The sequence below is a fragment of the Fundulus heteroclitus genome, chromosome 1, assembly GCF_011125445.2.
Source record: "Fundulus heteroclitus isolate FHET01 chromosome 1, MU-UCD_Fhet_4.1, whole genome shotgun sequence".
In the NCBI taxonomy this organism is placed as follows: domain Eukaryota; kingdom Metazoa; phylum Chordata; class Actinopteri; order Cyprinodontiformes; family Fundulidae; genus Fundulus; species Fundulus heteroclitus.
The window spans coordinates 43,756,849-43,780,592 of NC_046361.1; the positions used below are offsets into that span (position 1 = coordinate 43,756,849).

At 50.9% G+C, this 23,744-nt stretch overlaps 1 protein-coding gene across 4 annotated transcripts; it reads left to right on the forward strand.

The window, feature by feature from the left end:
* The first annotated feature begins 1,410 nt into the window (after nucleotides 1-1,410).
* irak1 (interleukin-1 receptor-associated kinase 1) lies at nucleotides 1,411-22,832 on the forward strand. Of its 4 annotated transcripts, none has more exons than XR_004932038.1 (15): nucleotides 1,411-1,651; nucleotides 11,928-12,095; nucleotides 12,168-12,245; nucleotides 12,381-12,469; nucleotides 12,573-12,779; nucleotides 14,321-14,382; nucleotides 14,451-14,565; nucleotides 16,234-16,355; nucleotides 18,347-18,557; nucleotides 18,636-18,704; nucleotides 19,145-19,226; nucleotides 19,300-19,394; nucleotides 19,575-20,121; nucleotides 20,192-20,390; nucleotides 20,421-20,892. XR_004932038.1 is itself a non-coding variant. In XM_021311705.2 (15 exons), the coding sequence occupies exons 1-15, from the start codon at nucleotides 1,540-1,542 to the stop codon at nucleotides 22,525-22,527; spliced, it is 2,136 nt and encodes a 711-aa protein (XP_021167380.2). In that variant the 5' UTR covers nucleotides 1,412-1,539; the 3' UTR covers nucleotides 22,528-22,832. The 4 variants fall into 4 exon arrangements, 3 of the variants coding, with proteins under 3 accessions (XP_021167381.2, XP_021167382.2, XP_021167380.2); XM_021311705.2 differs by lacking the exon at nucleotides 20,421-20,892 and adding an exon at nucleotides 22,448-22,832 and having other exon boundaries at nucleotides 1,412-1,651; nucleotides 20,192-20,290; XM_021311706.2 differs by lacking the exons at nucleotides 20,192-20,390; nucleotides 20,421-20,892 and adding an exon at nucleotides 22,448-22,832.
* Nucleotides 22,833-23,744: the final 912 nt, after the last annotated feature.

Consider the following 23,744-nt stretch of genomic DNA (forward strand, 5'->3'; position numbering starts at 1 on the left):
AAAGTTTAAGGTTCAAGTTTGATAGTAATGTATGTAACTTTTGTCAAAAAGATTTAGACACTCAAGAACATCTTTTCTACAGTTGTTGTTTGGTTAAGTCCTTTTGGGAGAAAATTTATGAATAGTTAACAAAAAATGTGGTACCGCATTTTTAATATAATGATGTTAAATTATTACTTGTCAAAACAAAGATGTGGAACTCCTGTGTAATAATCCGTCCGTCCGTCCATCTTCTTCCTCTTATCCGGGGTCGGGGGGGGGGGGGGGGGGGGGGGGGGGGGTGGGGGGGTGGGGTAGCAGCTTTAGTAGGGAAAATAATTTAAGGTTTTCAGAAATATTAGCACCTGAAGCCGTTTTATTTATTTGTTTGTTTCATTCTGCTTCTTACCAGCTTTTTGGGATGACATTTTATGTTTACTTGTGCATATATTGTTCGAATTTGTCATTTGAAATTGTTCAATAAAAAGTTCCACAGGAAGAAAAGTCGTGACGTCATTAGGAACAGGCTGGGTTCTCCGAGGAAAAAACGGATTTCCTCTGAAAGTTTTCTTCAATAAAAAGGTAAAATCACAGCAGGGATGATATTAGTCATAATAAGGCCAGAGAGAAATAGACGAGAGCGCTTACATCTGTTTCTGTCTCATTCGGACCTGATCAGAACCACAGAACCTGGCTGGGATCAGCAGAGCTTTAAAGAACCAGAACCTGGCTACTGCTGCTCTGTGTGGGCGTGTCTGCAGACGCATTTACTGGAAATGAGTTCCTGCAAACAGAGAAAAGAGGAAGTCTTCTCTCGGCACTTCCGGTCACAAAATAAAAGCTCTGCGCTCTCAGCCGGAGCTCCAACTGGAGGCGGTGGTTCCGTTCCAGCCAGAACCCAGCAGAACTGGTCCAGTGCAGAAAGTCTGAATGTGTTCAAACGGACAAGGACAATTGATCTGGTGGTGGGTCAGAACCAGAATAAAACCCAGCGATACCGGCCAGGGTTCTGTTTCAGGATCCAGATCAGAGTTGCTCCAGAAATGTTCCTGTTCTGAAGTTCTGAACCGATGGTTCTGTTTACATCAGAGAAGAAACCTGCAGAATGTCACAGAGGTTCTGTCCGTTCTTGCTTTGGGCCGTTGGTTCTGACCCATTATTGCCTGTGGCCAGACTTGGTTGCTGCTGGTTCCCCGCATTTTAAAATGTTCACACTTTCCTGATTGGAGTCTGAAACCTTTCCAGAACCGAGGTCCAAAGCTGATAGTTCTGACAGAACCCGTCCATCCTGCTACCAGCCCTGAGGTTCCCGCTTTGCTTCGCTGGTTCTACTGGCAGCTCACCTGGACCAGAACATGTTCTGAAATCACCTCAGTGCGGCCCTTTTACCTGTCGGTACCGGGCTTTTGATTTGACGGGTCACACCGGAAGCGGCTCTCAGTGCGTGCAGCTTGTGCGCGCGGTGAACGGAAGTTGCTACAGTTCAGAAGTTCTGAAGTTTGTCAGTTCTGGGAGTAACCGGGCTGGTTCTGGTGTGACCCGGTCCGGTGTGTCGGAACCATGTCTGGGGGAGCCCTGCGGGATTACTTTCTCTTCCAGCTGCCCCCCTCGGTCCAATGGGAGTTCTGCCGGGTCATGGATGGACTGCTGGACCTGGACTGGACCCGCTTCGGTGAGTACCACACCCAGAACCCGCAGAACCGCTGCAGAATTTTACACCTGGGTCACGTGCTGCAGGTGACGTTACCGGCCGAGTCTCGTGATCGGTGAGGTTCTGGTTCTGGTTCTGGTGGGACGGAAATCCTCTTTCATTGTCGCGGAGAGTCGTGAAGTGGGCAGACGGAACCTGGTCGGTACCGAGAGTCAAAGTTAGAACAGACAGTGGATTGTAACATTAAAATAATTTATTTAATCTGCTTAACTTGAACATCTCATTCTCAGGCCTTTTATTCTTTTCAGTTGAAATTAAACAACGAGATAACCTTAAGCCTAGAAATCTAATTAGAAATCTCCTTTTTTTAACAAAAACCTGGAGCTCTTCTGAATAAGTCCCAATAAACACGCCTAAAGCTGACAAATCAGGACCAAAAACAATATTCTGATCCACTTTATCAGTTTCACCTGGTTTTCAGGGTTCAGGTGAGACACCTGAGCTCACAGCCAATCACCCAGTGATCAGTGCAGATGCTGGACAGATGTGCTCCTCCCAGTCTCACATCTGGAGCCCGGGCAGCAAGATGGCCGCCAGGTCATGGAAGCGCCTCTTCCCCCGCCTCACCTGTTCTCTGCCATAGTTTGAGCTTTTAGTGAATCCTTTAATGATGTCACACATTTCCAGGGACTCCCTCCCCTGAAGTCAGGTTGAGCTCAGTAAGTCTGACAGACACGTCGGTGAGGATGCCAGGTGAGCCGTCCACCAGGTGAGCCGCCCACCAGGTGAGCCGCTGACGAGGCGCCCTGTCGATCTCCCTGTCTCACTCACTGCGGCCGCCTCACCCGGTTCGTAGATTCAGCAGCAAGAAAACAATTACCAGAGACAAAACACTTGGAATCAACATATTTATTATAAATGGAATTATAGATAGATTTTATTACAGACTCAAGATCTAAATTACAAAAATGAATAAAAAGTACAATAAAAAAGATTCATAGCCATTAAAAAGGCAATTATATTTTATTGCACTATATTTAACATTAGTCAACAGTTTGATAATTCTATTATTGGACTCGTTTAAATGACAAATTTATACATAAACTGTCTTAAAACAGCCATCAAACTGCTGACGCGAGCCGATACAAACAGTTCCAATTCCAAGTGGAGACACACATTCCTAAAACCCCATTTTAGTAAAGCACTGCCCCCCCCCCCCCCCCATCCCCCGTGGCGGCTCTAAGCGTGGATCTACTAAAGGCGTACCGCGAGCTATTTTTAGAAACGTAACGTCACATCACGTGGTACGCAGTGGGGCAAACTTGCATAGTCCGTTGCTGTTTTGCTGTAAAAGAGACGTGCGTTACCCTTGGTTTTACTCGGTAAACGACTGCTTTTTCCAAATCTAAAACCATGGTTTTTAAACATTGTTGCTATGGAACGTGCAACAGCGACTCGAGTTACGCTGATCGGCCGCATATGAAGGATGTTTTCTTCAAGACTGCCAAGGAGAAATGTGTGCGCTGGGTTCACCGGTGCGGTCGGCCTACACAACAGTTCAACCCGGAAAAAGTTACCAAATTCAAGTACATATGTAGCAAGCATTTTGTCGGAGGAAAGGGCACAACCGAAGAACATCCTGACCCAATTCCAGCGACATCAAGTCAAGGTAAGAGTATTTTGGTGGCCGACATGTTAATAAAGTAGCGCCTGCTACCATGACAGCATATAGGCTATCATGGTAGCAGGCGCTAACATGATAGCCTGCTACCAGGATAGCTTACTCAAAAACATTTCAAATGAGACAAACATTAAACATATACCCATTCCTGGACGGTGATTGCAAACAAAAAAACGGCCGACGCTGCCATGATCGCCGCGCAGGAAAAAAAAAACAAAGCTTACCGTTCATCAACTCGGCCCGTTTTCCAGTCTTTTTAAGCCCTCGAACCTCAAGCCATCGTTTGAGCTGAAGGTTGGTGTGTTCTTCCACAGTGCGACCAGTAATCCGTGTGCCTGGGACATCGTCTTGGGAAAGTTTAACGGCTGTAAAGTCGGTCATATCGCTGGTTCTGTTGTGCGTGTAATAGCTGGTTGCTACGGGCGTTCTCTACCTGTATGCCCTACCTAAGCGGCAAAAGGGGCGTTGCTCTTGAGACGGTGACGTCACGTGCGGGGGAAGCTATTAGCCGGGCCCCTCAGTGAGTGTGGGGGGGGGGCTACATACACACTCTGTGCTCGTCTTCTCACCAGCAAAAGAGAATCCAGTGTCAGATAAGGAGTTGGCCTTTTAATGAATTTACCAGGTGTCTCTGGGATTCTACCAGGATAAACATTAAAGAGCAATAAAAAAATCTTTTACCATAACCTACCGTAAACCTTTAAGCCACCATAAAACCTCTGTGGCTCTTACTTGCCTGGTATCCCACAAGAAAGTTGGGTGAATTTATAGCCTTGAGTGACCCCTGCATCCCCTTTGTACTCCAGCCCACACAGTTTAACTCTATTATTTAAAACTGGGGTACCTCTTCCTGCTTTAATAAAAATATATGATTAATACAAAAAGTGATTGGATATTTCCACCTGGCTTCCTCCACAGCAGCAGGTCCAGATGTTCCTCTTGGCTGCAGAGTTGCTAAAGCCTCAGCAGCGTTTTCCCACGCTTCCTGCTGTGCGCCGCTCTCTGACAAAGAGTCTGGGATTGGCTGAAGTTCATCATCTTCACAGCATCATCCAGAACGCTCACATCTGCCAGCAGAGATACGGAGGCGTTAGAAGTTGATGCTTGGCTTCAGTCGCAGCCTTCATCGTTGCTCTCTCTTCTGACTTACATTCTGACAGTTGGAGGTTTTACCAACTCTTCCCCAGCGTTCGCTGTTCTGGTGTCGCTTATTGCCAGGACTTCCTGTAAAAGAAGCAGAAGTGGATAAAGAAAAGAGGCTTCCTGCACCGCCGACGCTTAGACTTGGCCTCTTTTCCTTTCTGGGACTGAACGCAGCAGGACGATTTAGCCATTTATCCATGACTGCAGCTGCTTCGGCCTGTCTGACCCACCTGTCTGACTCACCTGTCCGTCTGACCCACCTGTCTGACCCACCTGTCTGAGTCACCTGTCCGTCTGACCCACCTGTCTGACTCACCTGACTGTCTGACCCACCTGTCCGTCTGACCCACCTGTCTGACTCACCTGTCTGTCTGACCCACCTGTTCGTCTGACCCACCTGTCTGACCCACCTGTCTGACTCACCTGTCCGTCTGACCCACCTGTCTGACCCACCTGTCCGTCTGACCCACCTGTCCGTCTGACCCACCTGTCCGTCTGACCCACCTGTCTGACCCACCTGTCCGTCTGACCCACCTGTCTGACCCACCTGTCTGACCCACCTGTCTGACTCACCTGTCCGTCTGACCCACCTGTCTGACTCACCTGTCCGTCTGACCCACCTGTCTGACTCACCTGTCTGTCTGACCCACCTGTTCGTCTGACCCACCTGTCTGACTCACCTGTCTGTCTGACCCACCTGTCTGACTCACCTGTCTGTCTGACCCACCTGTCTGACTCACCTGTCTGTCTGACCCACCTGTCCGTCTGACCCACCTGTCTGACTCACCTGTCCGTCTGACCCACCTGTCTGACTCACCTGTCTGTCTGACCCACCTGTCTGACTCACCTGTCCGTCTGACCCACCTGTCTGACACACCTGTCCGTCAGACACACCTCTTTGTATGACCCACCTGTCTGACTCACCTGTCCGTCTGACCCACCTGGGTCCCTAACCCTGGGAATTACGTTCAGCAGGTAGACACACCCACAGTAACTCACCTCAGAGCAGGTAGACACACCCACAGTAACTCACCTCAGAGCAGGTAGACACACCCACAGTAACTCACCTCAGAGCAGGTAGACCGCCCACAGTAACACACCTCAGAGCAGGTAGACACACCCACAGGTAGTCACTCACCTCAGAGCAGGTAGACACACCCACAGTAACTCACCTCAGAGCAGATAGACACGCCCACAGGTAGTCACTCACCTCAGAGCAGGTAGACACGCCCACAGGTAGTCACTCACCTCAGAGCAGGTAGACCGCCCACAGTAACTCACCTCAGAGCAGGTAGACACGCCCACAGGTAGTCACTCACCTCAGAGCAGGTAGACACGCCCACAGGTAGTCACTCACCTCAGAGCAGGTAGACACACCCACAGTAACTCACCTCAGAGCAGGTAGACACACCCACAGGTAGTCACTCACCTCAGAGCAGGTAGACACACCCACAGTAACTCACCTCAGAGCAGATAGACACGCCCACAGGTAGTCACTCACCTCAGAGCAGGTAGACACGCCCACAGGTAGTCACTCACCTCAGAGCAGGTAGACCGCCCACAGTAACTCACCTCAGAGCAGGTAGACACGCCCACAGGTAGTCACTCACCTCAGAGCAGGTAGACACGCCCACAGTAACTCACCTCAGAGCAGGTAGACACGCCCACAGGTAGTCACTCACCTCAGAGCAGGTAGACACGCCCACAGTCACTCACCTCAGAGCAGATAGACACGCCCACAGGTAGTCACTCACCTCAGAGCAGGTAGACACACCCACAGTAACTCACCTCAGAGCAGGTAGACACGCCCACAGGTAGTCACTCACCTCAGAGCAGGTAGACACACCCACAGGTAGTCACTCACCTCAGAGCAGGTAGACACACCCACAGTAACTCACCTCAGAGCAGGTAGACACGCCCACAGGTAGTCACTCACCTCAGAGCAGGTAGACACGCCCACAGGTAGTCACTCACCTCAGAGCAGGTAGACACACCCACAGTAACTCACCTCAGAGCAGGTAGACACACCCACAGGTAGTCACTCACCTCAGAGCAGGTAGACACACCCACAGTAACTCACCTCAGAGCAGGTAGACACGCCCACAGGTAGTCACTCACCTCAGAGCAGGTAGACACACCCACAGGTAGTCACTCACCTCAGAGCAGGTAGACCGCCCACAGTCACTCACCTCAGAGCAGGTAGACACGCCCACAGGTAGTCACTCACCTCAGAGCAGGTAGACACGCCCACAGGTAGTCACTCACCTCAGAGCAGGTAGACACGCCCACAGGTAGTCACTCACCTCAGAGCAGGTAGACACGCCCACAGTCACTCACCTCAGAGCAGATAGACACGCCCACAGGTAGTCACTCACCTCAGAGCAGGTAGACACACCCACAGTAACTCACCTCAGAGCAGGTAGACACGCCCACAGGTAGTCACTCACCTCAGAGCAGGTAGACACACCCACAGGTAGTCACTCACCTCAGAGCAGGTAGACACACCCACAGGTAGTCACTCACCTCAGAGCAGGTAGACACACCCACAGTAACTCACCTCAGAGCAGGTAGACATGCCCACAGGTAGTCACTCACCTCAGAGCAGGTAGACACACCCACAGTAACTCACCTCAGAGCAGGTAGACACGCCCACAGGTAGTCACTCACCTCAGCCCCCCCCCCCCCCCCCCCCCCCCCCGCTGGTTTCCCTGTTTCTGTCTGAATAGGAACTGAAACTGCATCTTTAGAGCGAACCGGTCTGAGTCACGATGAAAAGTATTCCAGCTCTGAGCAGAAGTCAGGTTCTCAGCCTACGGTTAGAAGCGGGCCGGGCCGGTTCTGTAGGACCTGAGCTCTGCAGGCTTTGATCTGTTTTTAAGTTCTGGTCCGTTTTGATCTGTTCTGAGAGTTCTGAGCTGTTCTACTGGTTCTGGTTTATTTTCCAGTCTGTTTTCATGTGTGCGGATGGGTCAGAACCAGCCCAGAACCAGCCCAGAACCAGATCTCGCCCAGATAACGGGTCGTGTCCCACAGGGGTCTGTGTCCGGACCGGTTCTGGTGGAACCAAAGATGGACGGGTCGACTGCAGTGAAACACCAACAGAACCAAAGCCTTATTTTCCGTTTTGTCTCTTATTTTTAGTTTTTCTGTTTCTACCTCTGACCCGCCTGAACTTCCCCACACTGGCTGGTACCGCTGACCCGGTCCGATCGTCTCCTGTGAGCCAGACGTCGTTGGTTCTGTGCTTTACAGTGTGGATCTTTTAAGGTTTTATTTGTGACAGTTAAACAAAAGTATCAGAGAACAAAACTAATTCAACGATACGACCACATGGGTGGCATACTGGGAGTTCTGATGGGTCCAAATGTGTCTGCAGGTCACGGTACCGCTAAGTCCAGTTAGCCACAGTTCAGGTGTGTCAGACGGACAGGTGTGTCAGACGGACAGGTGTGTCAGACGGACAGGTGTGTCTGACGGACAGGTGTGTCTGACGGACAGGTGTGTCTGACAGGTGTGTCAGACAGGTGTGTCAGATGGACAGGTGGGCTGTGGGCTCCTGTAGGCCGGTTCTCAGCAGCAGAGAGAACGTTATCACCATGGCGATAAGGACGGTAAAAGTCTCGGTGGGAAACTCGTCGCCTGATGAAACATCTAAAAACCAGACGTGGCTTTTATCACCAAACTGCACACAGCAATGCTTTATAAATAACCGCCGATGGTTCTGGTTCTGGTTCTGAACATCATGGACTGGGTCCTAGCGGTCCTGGCATAGAACCGGTTCTTGTTCTCATGAGGGAAGCGGATGAACTCTGTAGATGTTCTTCTCATCGTCGGACCGAGCCACAGCGACCAGAACATCGGGTCCCACGACGTCTGTGGACGGCCTCCTGGTGCCGGTGGTCTGATCCGCTCAGAACCAGGCTGAGCAGAACCCAGAACAGTTCTATACAGTGGAGCAGAACCCAGAACAGTTCTATACAGTGGAGCAGAACCCAGAACAGTTCTATACAGTGGAGCTGATGGGGGACGCTGCTCGGGTTCTCTGCTCGGTTCTGAAAGCGCTTTGCATGCCTGATCTGGACCGCAACATGAAGTGAGCTAAACTTGGAAAGAGGAACTTCCTGAGAACGCCAAGCGGAACCGCAGGAAATGCAGTTTTCTGTCTGACGTTCTGCTTTAAAAGCTCGTCTGAGACCCGTTCATGTTCTGCTGCTGGTTCCCCAGAACCTCCGTCTGGTTCCTGGTGTTCTCCTGATGTTCCTTAGAGAACATCCACATGATGTTCCTCATGTAGAATTAGCTTAAAACAATAAAACGAATCCCAGCAGCAAGAGCTCCGTCTGCAGCCATCAGGGTTCTGGTTGGTTCTCTGACCGGACCTTCTCCAGAACCTGAACATCTGACCGGACCTGCTCCAGAACCTGAACATCTGACCGGATCTGCTCCAGAACCTGAACACCTGACCGGACCTGCTCCAGAACCTGGACATCTGACCGGACCTTCTCCAGAACCTGAACATCTGACCGGATCTGCTCCAGAACCTGAACATCTGAGTGGACCTTCTCCAGAACCTGAACATCTGACCGGACCTTCTCCAGAACCTGAACACCTGACCGGACCTTCTCCAGAACCTGAACACCTGACCGGACCTTCTCCAGAACCTGAACATCTGACCGGACCTGCTCCAGAACCTGAACACCTGAGTGGACCTGCTCCAGAACCTGAACATCTGACCGGACCTTCTCCAGAACCTGAACACCTGAGTGGACCTTCTCCAGAACCTGAACATCTGACCGGACCTTCTCCAGAACCTGAACACCTGACCGGACCTTCTCCAGAACCTGAACACCTGACCGGACCTTCTCCTGAACCTGAACACCTGAGTGGACCTGCTCCAGAACCTGAACACCTGACCGGACCTTCTCCAGAACCTGAACACCTGAGTGGACCTTCTCCAGAACCTGAACACCTGAGTGGACCTTCTTCAGAACCTGAACATCTGACCGGACCTGCTCCAGAACCTGAACATCTGACCGGATCTGCTCCAGAACCTGAACACCTGAGTGGACCTGCTCCAGAACCTGAACACCTGACCGGACCTGCTCCAGAACCTGAACACCTGAGTGGACCTGCTCCAGAACCTGAACACCTGACCTGACCTGCTCCAGAACCTGAACATCTGACCGGACCTTCTCCAGAACCTGAACACCTGACCGGACCTGCTCCAGAACCTGAACACCTGAGTGGACCTGCTCCAGAACCTGGACATCTGACCGGACCTTCTCCAGAACCTGAACATCTGACCAGACCTTCTCCAGAGCCTGAACACCTGACCGGACCTGCTCCAGAACCTCTCCTGCAGCAGGTCCAGCAGAATAAAGATTTTCATATTTTTTGGGCTGATCTGAACTGAAGTTTCCGGAAAGCTTCAGTTGAAAGGAGGGAACATCTGGAACATCTGGAACATCTGGAACATCTGTCAGAACCTTGATTTAAGCAGTTTATCACCATGGTTCCCCGAATCGTTGACTGGACCTCTGGTTCTGATCACTGAGGCTGCTTATAACACCTTACATGGCTAAAATAACAGCAATAACTTAGATGACGTAGTTTAGAAGTGATTTAGGCGCTTTAGGTTCTGAAGAGCTGAATGTGTGACACGTGGACGTCTTTCAGAGTTAAAGTTTTATTGTAATTAAATTATTTCCATTTTCTGCAGTGAGATTTAGCTCCAGCCTCTGGTTCTGTGTGCAGCTCCAGGGCAGCAGTGGCTGCTGGCAGCTCACCACCGTCAGGGTGTGTATGCATGGTGAAGCGCTTTGGGAGGCCAGAACCGGTCAGAACCGGTCAGAACCTGCGGCCAAAACCTGCAGTCAGAACCTGTGGCCAGAACCTGCAGTCAGAACCGGTCAGAACCAGCAGTCAGAACCGGTCAGAACCAGCGGTCAGATACTTCCGGCGTTGCCCCCGAGGCAGCGGCTGCACGTACAGATTCGATTTTTAATAAAAAAATGCCAACAAACTTGCTAGAAATCTCTCATCTACCCAGCGCCTGTTGGAGTTACGGTCATGTAGCGTTTTTGGACTTTTAACTGCTGCTACGCTCGACTGTTTATCCGGCTTTGGAGATCATCGTCGACTTCAGGAAGAACCGGCCTCACCACGCTCCACTGCTCATCATCAGCTGTGGAGGTGGTCAGCAGCACAAGTTCCTGGGGGTGCACATCACGGACAACCTCACGACCTTCTACAGAAGCACCATAGAGAGCATTCTGACCAGCTGTCTCTCTGTGTGGTGTGGAGGCTGCAGCGCCTCCTACTGGAGGAACGTGAGGAGAGTGGTGAGGACAGCAGAAGGGATCATCGGGGCTCCTCTTCCCTCCATTAAAGACATTTCATCTCAGCGCTGTGTGTCCCGTAGCATCATCAGGAACCCCTCACCCCCCCCCCCCCCCCCCCCCCCCCCCCCCCCCCCCCCACCGTGGACTGTTCTCCCTGCTGCCCTCTGGGAAGAGGTTCCACAGCATCTGCTGCAGGTCCACCAGGTTCTGCAAAAGCTTTTTCCCTGCTGCCATCAGACTGTTTTACTGCTGCTGAACTGCTGAACTATAACCATAAACTCTGCACAACATTCGCACATTTGCACATTCTGCATCATTGCATCTCCATCTAGCATCACAAATGCTGCCGAACTCTTAGTTTTCAAATGCATTCTTGCACAATAAATTTCTGTACATACAAATGTTTTGTTTAAATACTCACCTGTACACTGTGACTTTCTCCTGTATTGTTTACATTTCAATTGTTTTACTTTTAAATCACTGCTGCACCTTTTACTGTATTTAAATTTTTACTGCAATTTACAACCTGTATGCAACAAAATTTCATTCTGTACGCACTCTGTGCATAAAAAATGACAAAGTTGTCTAAGTTGTCTAAGTCCAAGAACCTGCGGTCAGAACCTGCGGTCAGAACCTGCGGTCAGAACCTGGGGTCAGAACCTGGGGTCAGAACCTGCGGTCAGAACGCAGCAGCAGCCGTACGCTGCACAGGACTCACTGCAGCGGCGCTCCAGAACCAAACAGCAGGAGAAAAGAACCAACTGATGGCTAATGATCTCAGATAAGAACCCAGAAAGACAAACAGCTGACCTGCAGCAGGACGGACGCCACCCGCCCACCGTGAGGGCGTCCGCCCCGCCCGTCCGATCAGCGCCTGCTGGGCGGCACCGTCTGACCAGAACTGCTGACTGGTGCAAAATAACCTGCTCTATTGTTACGTTTACAGTTCAGCTTCTTTCTGCGCTGGATAGACTGCGCAGCTTGGAGGGAACAGTTGTCCTGATCCGGTTCATCAGGCTTCAGTTCTGTCCGTCTGTAGAACCAGAACCAGAAACCTGTAAACCACCTGGAACCGATCCGTTACCTGAGGCCCGGTTCAGGATAGTGACCTGCTTCCTGGTTCTGTGTGCAGCCTCAGAGGTCCTCAAGGACCAGACCGCGGTCCGATTGGCTGACCGGAGGGAGAGGCGGACCGACTGGGTGATGAACCAATGGGAGAGCAGGAACGGTCGGGTTGGCGAGCTGATCGACCTGCTGGAGTCTCTGCAGCTCTTCCGGCCGCGTGATGTCATCCTCACCTGTGAGTCGTGACCTCTGAACTCTGACCTTTGACCCGGAGAGCAGCCTAACATTGACCTCTGGTTCTCTGCAGGGACACGGAGTGACGCTCTTCCTCCTCTTCCTCCTCCTCCTCCTCCTCCTCCATATGAGCCGCCGGCTCAGCCGACAGGTAAGCTGCTGCAGCTGCTGACATCACTGTTGGGCAACACTCTGGTTGATGATGTCACTGTGGGGGGGCAGCCCGGCGTCTGTGGGGGGGCTGAGACTGCCGCCGGGTCCCTGACCTTTCTCTCTTTCTTTGCAGTTGATTGTTCGGCCAAAAAAGAAGAAAGACCTCTACCTGGACCGGCCCCGCCCCCTGGCGAGCTGTACTCTGAGCACCAGCAGGCCCAGGTGACCCCCCCCCCCCCACGCTGAGCGTCCACTCTGTTAAAGTGAGACTGATCAGAACCAGAACCTGCTTTCACCCCCAGCTGATGACATCATTTCTACACAGGAAACAGGCTGCGCCTCTCCTGATGCTGCTGCCGCTCATGATGTAGCTCCTCCATCTTTCACCGGCGTCATCTGCTGGACGTATGAAGAGGTGCATGATGGGACGCAAGGGTTCTCCCCCAGCCTGCAGGTGGGAGAGGGAGGCTTCGGGGTCGTCTACCGGGCGTCTCTCAGGAACATGGACTGTGCCGTCAAGAGACTCCGACAGGTGAGCCCACCGCAGCGCAGCCCTCTACAGGCGGAGGGTGGAGCTACACCGGGGGGGGGGGGGGTGCCCAGCTCGGCTCCAGAGCGTCGCTCCTCCTCCGACACGCCTGAACCCAGTGACCGGCTCGGCGGCAGGCCTCTGCAGGCGTGCTGGAGCTGGGTCACCCTGAACAGCACAGAGCTGCTCTCTGCGATCCTTAGCCGGTTACTGCCCTCTGCAGGTGGAGGGAGGAACTGCAGGGATGTCTGAACAAATCACAGCCATGAAAATAATTCATGTTCAATATTCAATATTGGTTCAATATTTCTGTCACTCATCTCAGAAAGCCAAACCCGTGTAGATCCATCTCACACGGAGGGAAATATTCCAACCCGTTATTTCTTCTAATTCTGATCATTATGGATTACAAAGAAGGAAAAACTTTCAGTGTCTCAGAAATTTAGAACATTACATTTGAAGGATGTTTTAAACAAAAAGGTGGAGCAGGTCCTACTGACGGTTCTTAGGTGAAACATTTCTTCTCCAAGAGACATCTTCAGCCTGAGCAGAACCTGATCAGAACCTTTGCATAGCAGACCAACATGTGCAAAAGAGGACCATCGGCCTAACGGTGGTTCATTAGTGCTGTCATGGCTGCCTGAGTTCTGCCTGCAGTAACAGCGTTGGAAGAGTCTCTTCACAGGAACCAACGTTCCTCTCTGTCCAGGAGGAGAACCTCTTCATCCCTGACGGAGGGACAAACAGGTTTCTTTCCCTGATGGAGAACCGGTCCCAGTCCTGCTGGCGCTGAACAGCTGCAGCGTTGTTCTGTTGGTGCCGAGGGATCGGATCTTTGGGGGAACCTCATTAAAGGAACCTTTCCTTTAATGCGTTCTCCTTCCATTTAATCTGAGCTCTGCATGCGGCCAGAAGAGAGGCTGACCCTGTGTGTGAGGGAGAGAAATGGGTCTCAAGCTCTCCTGTGGTGCTGAAAGGTTCCCATAGTGGGTTGGGTTCTATGTGGTACCGGTACAGAAGATATGACCCAAAATCGTGGCACCCCCAGGACTTACATCTGGATTAATGCGACACAGCCTCACTTCATGAAATCTAATCTGCTGGGCTCAGAACAGACCGGTACCAGAGGAACCAGAGGAACCCCGGTACCAGAGGAACCCCGGTACTAGAGGAACCAGAGGAACCCCGGTACCAGAGGAACCAGAGGAACCCTGGTACCAGAGGAACCAGAGGAACCCCGGTACCAGAGGAACCAGAGGTACCAGAGGAACCAGAGGAACCGCTGGTTCTGGCGTCCCCATGATGGCGGCGCCGCCTGCTGACCCAGATGAACAGGTCTGGGCTTAATTAACGGATCAGGCGGGACCAGCAGGAGTTTCCAGAACTTCTTCTTCACATTATTTTATCTGAAGCTGTGAAGCCGGCGGCGTGACGGCGCCATCTGTCTGCAGTCAGCAGAGGTGCACGGTTTATTTACCTTAGATGTAGGTACACGACTGTGTGGCGTTTAAAGTGACGCTGCTGGTTCTGGTTCTGGTCGGCAGGACTGCCACATGGACTGGACTCTGAGGGGAAGCTTCCAGGCTGAGGTGGAGTACCTGTCCAGGTGCGTAGCTGTGTGCTGCAGTCCTCTGGAGGCTGAGAGCAAACGTGATAAAGGTGTGTTGTGTTCAGGTTCAGGCATCGGAACATCGTGGACCTGCTGGGTTTCAGCGAAGGAGAAGGCGGCGCCATGTGTCTGATCTACAGCTACATGGAGAACCGCTCGCTGGAGGACCAGCTGCAGGAAGTAACTCGCCTCTATCGCTTCCTTTCCTCTGCAGCAGAACGTCCGATAAAACGCCGCCCGCATCTGACTCCAGTCAGAACCGGCGCCGCCGGGCCGCCCTCCTGTCAGACGTACGCACCAGGTCTATTTTTGACACAAAGCGGATCCAGAACATCTCAAAGAGAAGCGGCCTGGATGAACGGGTCAGATCAAATCTGCCTCAGCGGTTCCCACTGGAACCGAAAAGGTCCGATACGAGTCGGATTCAGAACCGCAGATGGCAGCGGCGCCAATGTGACTTGAAGAGATCCAATATGCAGCAGAACTGAGTGTTCCCACTGGTTCTGTAAGGTCTGACCGGGTCACTGGGCCTGCAGTGGAAACGGACCGATGTTCTGCCTGATGTTCTGCTGCGTGCCGCACCATGTGGGTCCAACTGTGCGAGACGATCCTGAAGAACCGTCCAACCAAACCTTCCTCGGTTCTCCGAGTCCCGCAGCGGTTCTGGTTGTCACCCAGAGGTTCCCGACCCGTTGGCCCTGCGGCGCTGAGATAACGGCGGGCGGCGGCCTCGATGGGCGGGGCTTCCGTTAAAACCAAGTTGAGCGTCGAGTAAAGTTAGGTTTTGGTTTTACGAGTCAGAAAATACTAAATCAGCATCAGATTATTATTTTATCAATTGTGTGACTTCTTGTAACAACTTTATTCTCATATTTCGGCTTTTTTTCTGGTAACATTATTTATTACCTTGCGCTACGTTCACACTGAAATGTGACCCAGCTCCGTCTTTTCCACATGCCGTGCTAATTCACACACGTATGAACGGTCATGTTTTTGTCGGCTCTCATCGCTCGGCAGCTTTCTAATAATAATAACCAGGAGAGATTATTTTTTTAAACAGAACTTTACACTTCTAGAAACAATTATATTCACCATTTCTTCTGCAAACAGTGCTGCTGCGTGACGTCTTTCCTGAAGCGTTCAGTCTGATGACGGCTGCATTTAATTACATCAACGGCCACCTAACAAAGTCTGACTTCAGCATCAAGACCTGTTAGCAATAGTTTCCGCGAAACAAATCATATTAGGTCCATTATAGATTAAAGAAAATCAATTATTGGCCAAAAACTCAAATATTTTTAGATTAATTTCACAAAATTGCGAGAAAACACATGTATGTTCTCTGATAACGAGAAGTTGTACATATTAAAGAAAGAAGTCTAATTGACCACGATCAAAGGGTTGATTTGCTCCATTAAAACTAGGATATTCTCTGATAAGCAGCAGAACCCGCCGCTGATGCTCCTCAGCCGTTAGACCTGAGCGGTTCTGCCTGGGGAAGCTGCTTAGAGACGACCGGGTCGGTGCTGACCAGTCCTCCGTCACACAGGAGGCGGAGGAGGCGGAGCATAATGGGCCGGCGCTCTGTCTTTATTACCTCTATAGTTGTCTGCTTTGGGTGTGCTTCATGTCTTCTTCTGTTTCGGTGTCTTCTGGCGGCTTTCTGTGTCTCAGTTTCTGGTTTTTCACGTGAACCGTGTTCTCTGATGTTGCTTTATGTTCTAGCCGTGCTTCACGTCTGTTCCAGGTGTCTTCAGACATGTTCCAGGCGTGTTTCTGTGTCACAGTCATGTGCTCGTATGTTCCAGGCGTGTTTCTGTGTGACAGTCATGTGCTCGTGTGTTCCAGGCGTGTGTGGTTCTGTCCTGGGCTCTCCGGGTCAGTATAGTGGAAGGAGCAGCAGCAGCTCTTCAGTTTCTGCACCACCCCCCGGTGGGTCAGGAACAGCTGATCCATGGAGACGTGAAGAGGTGAGGAACCCGTCTGTCAGTCAGCAGGATCAGGATGTGCATCAGTGATCAAATTAAATTCACTACAGATATCTGTAGCAAGGTTATCCACACGTCACAGACACCAAACCATGAATGCAGCAGCTGGTAAAAACTCCAAATCCCAGAATGCACAGTGTTATCCTGGTTCTGTGGCGTGGAGTTTCCCTGTCCCGTCATGATACATACATTTTAGACTTGATACTGATAAAAATACAATTACTGAAGAAAAATACATTTTGATACTGTATTATTATCCTCATTAGCTCAGCTTTAGCTTTAGTTCATCATTAAACTGCAGAAAATGTCCCCATGGTCCTTAGAATGCTAATCGCGCCACCATTAGCCTAGCTAAAGCTGCTATGCTAAGACGGTAGCGAGTGTTTGTGGCTACAGCTGCATTTCTAAGCTCCAGTGAGCGCTGTTGGAGATAAAATCTGGAAGTAGAACATCATTTCACCAGAAACCAGCCAAGCATCCCTCAGAGGAGAATAATCAGGAGTCCAACAGCAGAGCAGCAAACATCTGGAAATAGCTGTTATGTTTCTTTACTTGTTTTCCCATTAAAATGTTAAAAAACGCAAATCACTGCACAAGACTCCACTGCTGAAGAAAAGCAAGATGAAGCTTGGTCAACCTTCCCTGCAAAGCATCTAGACAAGCCAGCGAGATACTGGCAGAATAAAGTCTGGAGAGGAAATGGTTCCTAAAACACCGGGCCAGAACCGAGGTTCTGCAGGATGAGGTTCTGACAGACTTTGTAAAACTGAAGGAAGGATTAATGGAGAAAGGTGCGAGACCCGGGGCTCGTGTGTAAGGTTTGAAAATGAATGTGAAGGTCTGAGCTGCTGTGCTAATGTGCCTAGAACTGACCCAGATCCTCTGAAATATAACAACTCCGTTTTATTTAACTTCAGCAGCTGCAAACCAGATGTTTATTCATGAGTTTGAGCTTTTAGGTTATAAATCCGCACAAAGAAGCTGAACCACACTGAGTCTCAACAACAAGGAAACAAACTTCAACAGGATGGAAACAACCTGAATCAGGTGGAAACTGGAAATATTCCTGTTTGACATCTAGGTGGAAAAGAGCATCGGCCTGAGGAGCCGTAATGGCTGCAGATCCTCTGAGGAACAGAAACCGGGTCGCATCAGAACTCCAGACAGGTGCACTGCAAATAGGGAACTAAACGTAAAATATTCTGGAAATGAGTGTATTTGTCTTGATTTAAGCAGGGAAATAAGATTATCTGCCAATGGAATAAGATTTCTGCACCTAAAATAGGAACAACTGATTTCAGGGGCTGGATGTGTAATTATCTTATTTTAGGGGTGAAATACTCAGTCCAGTGGCAGATCATCTTATTTACCTGCTCCTCATTTCAAGAAGATTGTTCTTGTAGTTCCTTTGCAGTGGCTGGTTCCTGAGGTGGAGGCCATCAGCAGCAGCGTTGGCGCTGATGGAGGAACATGGAGGGAGCGGGTTCTCAGAGGTTCTGCTGACCTGCTGGAACACGATGAGGAGGAGCTGATTAGCCGGTTCTGATCGCCCAGCTATTGTTGAACTGGACCCATCGTTACAGAGGGGAACCAGGAGGAACCGTGCATCACCGGTTCTGGTTCTGGTTCTAACTGCTGCGGTCTTTGGAACCGGAGCTTTTCAGAGGAGCGGACTGACGGTCGGGTAGTTACCGGTTCTCCCTGAACCGACCCATCCAGTCTTCTAGGAGGACCTCATCCACGATGTTCTGATCCATAAAGGCTCCAGAACCGTGGACCGTCTGTAGCGAGGAGCAGGTGTCCAATCAGAGCTCTGAGGAACCCTCCCGGTTCTCCTCCTCCTCTTCGTCATTCCTCCATGTCCATTATCTGAGGCCGTGAGAATATCATTAGTGACCTTGACCAGAGCTGCTTCAGTGCTATGATGAGCTCTGAACCTGACTGAACCTCTCCTCTTCCTCTGACCCCTGCAGTTCTAACATCCTGTTGGACCAGCACTGGGTACCAAAACTTTCGGACTTCGGTCTGGCTCGGTGCGTGCCGCGCGGCCCGGCCGGCTGTTCCACGCAGACCCAGTCCGTCGGCAGAACCACGACCGTGAGAGGAACGCTGGCGTATCTGCCTGAGGAATACGTGAGGAGAGGCGAGCTGAGCACGGGGCTGGACGTCTACAGCTTCGGCGTGGTGAGATTCTGAGGCTTTGGCGCCGCTGGGAACGCCGGTCTGTCTGAACCGGGCCTGACGGGGTTCTGTGTGTTCCAGGTGCTGCTGGAGGTTCTGACGGGGCGGCGAGCTCTGGAACAGGACGGGAAGTCTGGAGACAGATACCTGGTGAGAGCCTCATCTGCTCTGCAGCGCTCAGGTTCTGTTACAGACCGGGTCGGCCGGTCCGGTCCACTGAACACTTGTTTCAGCGCGCTGTTAAATCCAGACTGGATCCCATCAAAGTAGGCGGGTCAGCCCGGTGTAAGGTGACCCGTTTGACCCGTTTGACCCGTTTGGGTTATTTGTGAGGATGAGTGGAAATAAATCTGTCACAGAACCGCAGCAACTGGACTCGGTTCTGGAAGGCTGCAGCAGCCCCGGGCCGGCCGGCGCCACCCTGGAGCCGCTGGGCCCACACTGAGGCGCCTGCCATGGTACCGTCCGACCCGCCGGGTGAGCTGGGCCCGGCGGGGAGACCCAGTAGAACCCGCCGACCCGGTCCCTGCCTCCATGGAGGTTGCTTGTGTTTTTGCATAAGAACTGCTGTGATGTGGTTCTGGTTGCAGAAGGACCTTGTGGAGGACGATGACCCGAACAGCGCCGGCCCAGAAGCGTGGAGGAGACACCTGGACCAACGGCTGACTGCTGGTCTGTGAGCTCGGGTCTCGGTTCTGGTTCTCAGAGTTCTTGCTGTGTGTTGAGCTGACGGTTCTGCTTGCAGGCGGCGCCGCTGAGCCTGACGGTTACCTGCGGGTGGCAGCGCTGGCCCGAAAGAGTCTCAGCAGGCAGAGGAAGAAGAGACCCGCCATGACTGAGGTCAGAACCGCTAGAACCCGGCGGCAGAACCGCTACCGACAGTCTAAGCTAGGTTCTCCCAGATGAAGTCAGGTTTTGGCTCCATGTTCTGGTCCTGGTTCTACCCAGTTTGGGTCTGCGGTTCTGGTCCGGAGCCCCTCGGGTTCTGCTGCAGGTTCTCACCGGTTCTGTCCTCCTCAGGTGTTCCACCAACTGAGGGAGCTGCGCAGCTCGATGAGGAGGAGCTCGTCCTCGCCCCGGCTCCCCCCGCCCCCCCCCCAGTCCTTCCCCAGACCCCCCCGCTCCCTGGACTCCTGCGTCACCGCCGTCTCCCACCAGCTGTCCGAGCTGGCGCCGTCACAACAGAACCTGCCTCCCTCCTCCTCCTCCTCCTCCTCCTCCTCTTCGTCGTTCGGGGCCTTCACCCCTCCTCGCCCGCTCCACTCCTCCTCCCTCGGCCCCCCCTCCCTCTGCCCCCCCTCCCTGTCCCTCGCCGGCCCGTGTGAAACCGACGAAAGCCGCGGCTTCTCTCAGTACGAGCTGCGCTCCCAGTTCCGGTCCGACGGGTCCGGCTGCGGTTCTGACCATCAGAACCGAGCCGTTGCTGCGGCGTCCCGCCTCAGCCAGCCGTCCGTTCCCACGGAGGACCAGTACAACTACCCCCCCCAGCCCGGCGGGCCCGGGCCCGGCGAGGCGGCCCGGTTCTCCCCGGCCGGGTCCCTGCAGTCCACCTCGGCCGGACTCTCAGGTAGGTGGCAGCAGACTCAGGTGGCTCCAGGTGTGTGGGATGAACTGTTCATAAGACTGTGTTCGTTCAGTTCTGGTGAATCCCAGCAAACAGCGGCTGTTGGAGAAGAAGAGTCAGTACGACGAGGGTCGGATCAGAACCCCAGAACTGCTGTCGTTAGTGGACCTGTGTACGTAACCCTCACTCACGCTGTGCAATGTGTGTAAAGTCTGTATCCCACAGCCAACCATGCGTTTCCCCGGAAACGGCAGATCGCTTCTGACCGCTCGGCCGGGAAACGCCGGCGCCGCTCAGCCGGCGCCGCTCGGCCGCTCGTTTGCATCGTCTGTTATAAGGAAGCTAAAGTGGGAATAAATCGTCTTTTAACTCCAACAACAGCATCTGGACTCTTAACGTTTGCCTGAGCTCGGTTCTGATCTTAGCCCGACCCTAAACACGCAGTTCTGCTGTGTCAGAACCAGACCTTGGTCCCTGGTCTTCAGAGGTTCTGTTTCGGGGGTCGGACCGTTGGGGTGGGTCGGCTGGCGGAGGACCATCCAGACTCTTCCTGTGTCGGACCACGATGGTGGAAGAACCTCCTGAGCGCTACCAGAAACCGGGCCTGGTATCCCTCTTTGCCTGCGCTCAGGTTCTGCACCATGAGCTCAGACAGAACCCGACTGGTGGTCTTAGTAGCTTATCGCTATCTTGGATATTAGCCGGATTAATATGTCCTGATGTCCATGATGCTTTAAAAACAGCAACAACACGCAGACCCCCCCCCCCCCCCCCCCCCCCTTAGCCACGTAATTTGACTTTTTTTAGTCGTCAGCAGCTCACTCTGGTTGCATACAAAGTTTTAATGAAAGATTATCACCTCCTGCAGGCGTATTAGTTGTTATTTTGACGTTTTACGCTTTGTTTTTGCTCATTTTGTTAGTAAATAATGCCTTTCGTGTTTATTTACAATTTTAACAGAAGTACGTACTGGGTGTGCTCAGCCGGGGTTAAAACAAGGAAGTGGCTAACGGCTATTAGCATCTCCCAGCAAAATGATGCATAAAGATCCAGTGGAAAAAAAAACACAAAAAATCTGATTCCTGGAGGGAAAAGCCTGGAATGTCTCTGGGAATACCGTCTGAGCGTTGGTGTTCACTGAAGCGGACGCTGAACCTGCCGAGGCTCAGATGTGACGCAGAGTTGACTGACGTGACTAAATGTTCTGATTTCAGGCTCTTAAAGTTGCCATAGATCGGTTAATTGAATTAATAACGTTGGTCTTCATCACGCTGAGCTGCTGCTTTACTGTGAGGCGTTGCAGAGAATCAAGCTCAGTCTGACATTATTTAATACTGATTTATTAATTAAGCAAACCAGCATTATGATAGTTCTGCGATACTGCCACTAGATGGCGCCACTTCTGTTTCTATCTGCTAATCGCGCCTGAGAGGGAATTATCTGTCAGCTCAAAAAGGAACATTAAAACACCACAAAGATGGCGTATAAAACCTTATTTTATCATGATCAAACGGTTTGTGGTGTTTTTTATAAGCATGTCACGGCCGCCCTCGTGGCGTAGCGCGACCCATGTTTGGAGGCCTTTAGTCCTCGACGTGGTCGACCTGGGTTCGGGTCCGACCCGCGGTCCTTTGCCGCATGTCTCTCCCCTTCCTGTCAGTTTACTGTGAATAAAAGCGAGCCACTAGAACCGCAAAAAAAAAGATAACATTATAAGCATATCATGTGGCTATGTACCTTTTTAAAGGAAGGTGTCTCAGCTTGGAGAACCCTGTGGTACCAGAAACACTGGACCAGAACATCCACTCCATCCAGGAACAATGCATCAATATATATATCGATTAAATTAACAATCCAATTACATCCATGCAAAATGAAAATGTTGATAATTTTTAAGATAGGCCTTTATTTTAAAACTCATAAGGCATGAGACTAAAGTGAACCGAGGATCTTTCTTTATTATTATTTTATAATTAGAACACTGATTTGGTCTAAATAGCTGAAACCTGTTAGAGCTCAGAAATAAAGCGATCAGTCATATTTGGGTTTTGTTGTGATATCAAAGTAAATAATGATGGTAGATGAGCAGCAGATGTGGAATCATCAGGGCTGTAGGCGCCATAGTAAAGCAGCTTTAGTGGTTCTGGTCCACTTTAGTTCCCACTGTTGCTTCAGTTCTTTCAGGTTCTTGTTCATCTGAGTCTGGGGTCCGTTTAAATGACTGGATCAAGGTCTGGGGTTCTCCTCCAGCAGGACTGCAGGTACCTTAAGGCAGAATGAACGCAGGTCCGGTCTGTCGCTGATTCTGTCTCTCCTCGTCTTTCCCCAGATGGAGCGAGGAGCTCAGAGGAGCTCAGAGGACCAGAGGAAAGCGATGAGCTGGAGTATCTTCCTGCTGGTCGTTCCTGATGGGTTCCTGTGCTGCCGTTGGCACCGTTCCGTTGTTCTGACTAAACCCAAACCGCCGTCTAAAAAAAGACGGTCCGGAAACACGGAGGATCTGCTGGACTGTCATTCACTCAGCCATCAGGGTTCTGTTTAAAATCCCCCCAAACGTCTGGTGGTGGTCACCATGAAGCTGGAGCGATCAGATGTCTGCTGGTGTGTGATCTAATCGCTGAAGGTCCCTGTACGTTCATCGGATGAACCACGTTTAATAATCTTTGTGTGACTTTGTTTTTTTGATGATGAATAAAAAGAGACAGAAGAAAACATGTTTGATTTGTGTCCTGAACCACAAGGAACCAGAACCACAAACTGGATCTGCTGCTGAGACTGAAAACCCAAACCCGTTTGTTCCTGCAGAACAATAAGGAGAACTATCCAACGGTTCCGTTATTCCAAGGTCCAGTCTTTGTGTGGACCGCTTCAGGTTCGGTTTATTAAGTGTGCTGGGTCCGTTTTAACTTGGTTCTGATTAGAGTTCAGTACCGTCTCAGTGAATGGAAGAAACAGCAAACTCCTTTTCTCTCCACCGTCGCCTCTGGCTGGACGCAGAACATCTGGAAGAAGCCAGCAGAGCTGATGGAGCTGAAGCTGATTAAAGGTTGCTGTAGAGCAGGGGTGTCAAACATACGGCCCGCGGGCCGGATCCGGCCTGCCGAACAATTTAGTCCGGCCCTGTGGCTAAATGCATTATCATTATAAAAAAAAAAAAAAAAATTTTTTTTTTTTTTTTCCCCAGTGTCCTGTCTGGCAATGTGGCAATAAGATGCCACAAAGAGCTCATCAGATTTGACTTTCACAAGTGGACAAGATAAAAGGAAGAGAATGATAAAACAATTATTGAAAAAAACATGTACTTCATTTAATTAAAAATCTGCAGTTCCTATATTGTCCACGAGGGGCGCAGGACAGTGTTTTTAAGTTCCAAAAAATGTGAATAAATGTTTTTCAACATTGTATAATCACTGTGATCAGTTCTTATGCATAATGCACAAGTAAATGTTTAACTGAGTAAAAGTATTGATGAAATTGCACATACTTTTCTTAAAAACGCTGAGGTTATTCATAATATATTGTGTAAAAGTGAAATTAACTTAATATAAAAATTAACAAGTCCACTTTTATTAGTTCTATTTAATCTTGCAATGAGTTAATTCGTGTGGCCCTCTTGAGATCAGATT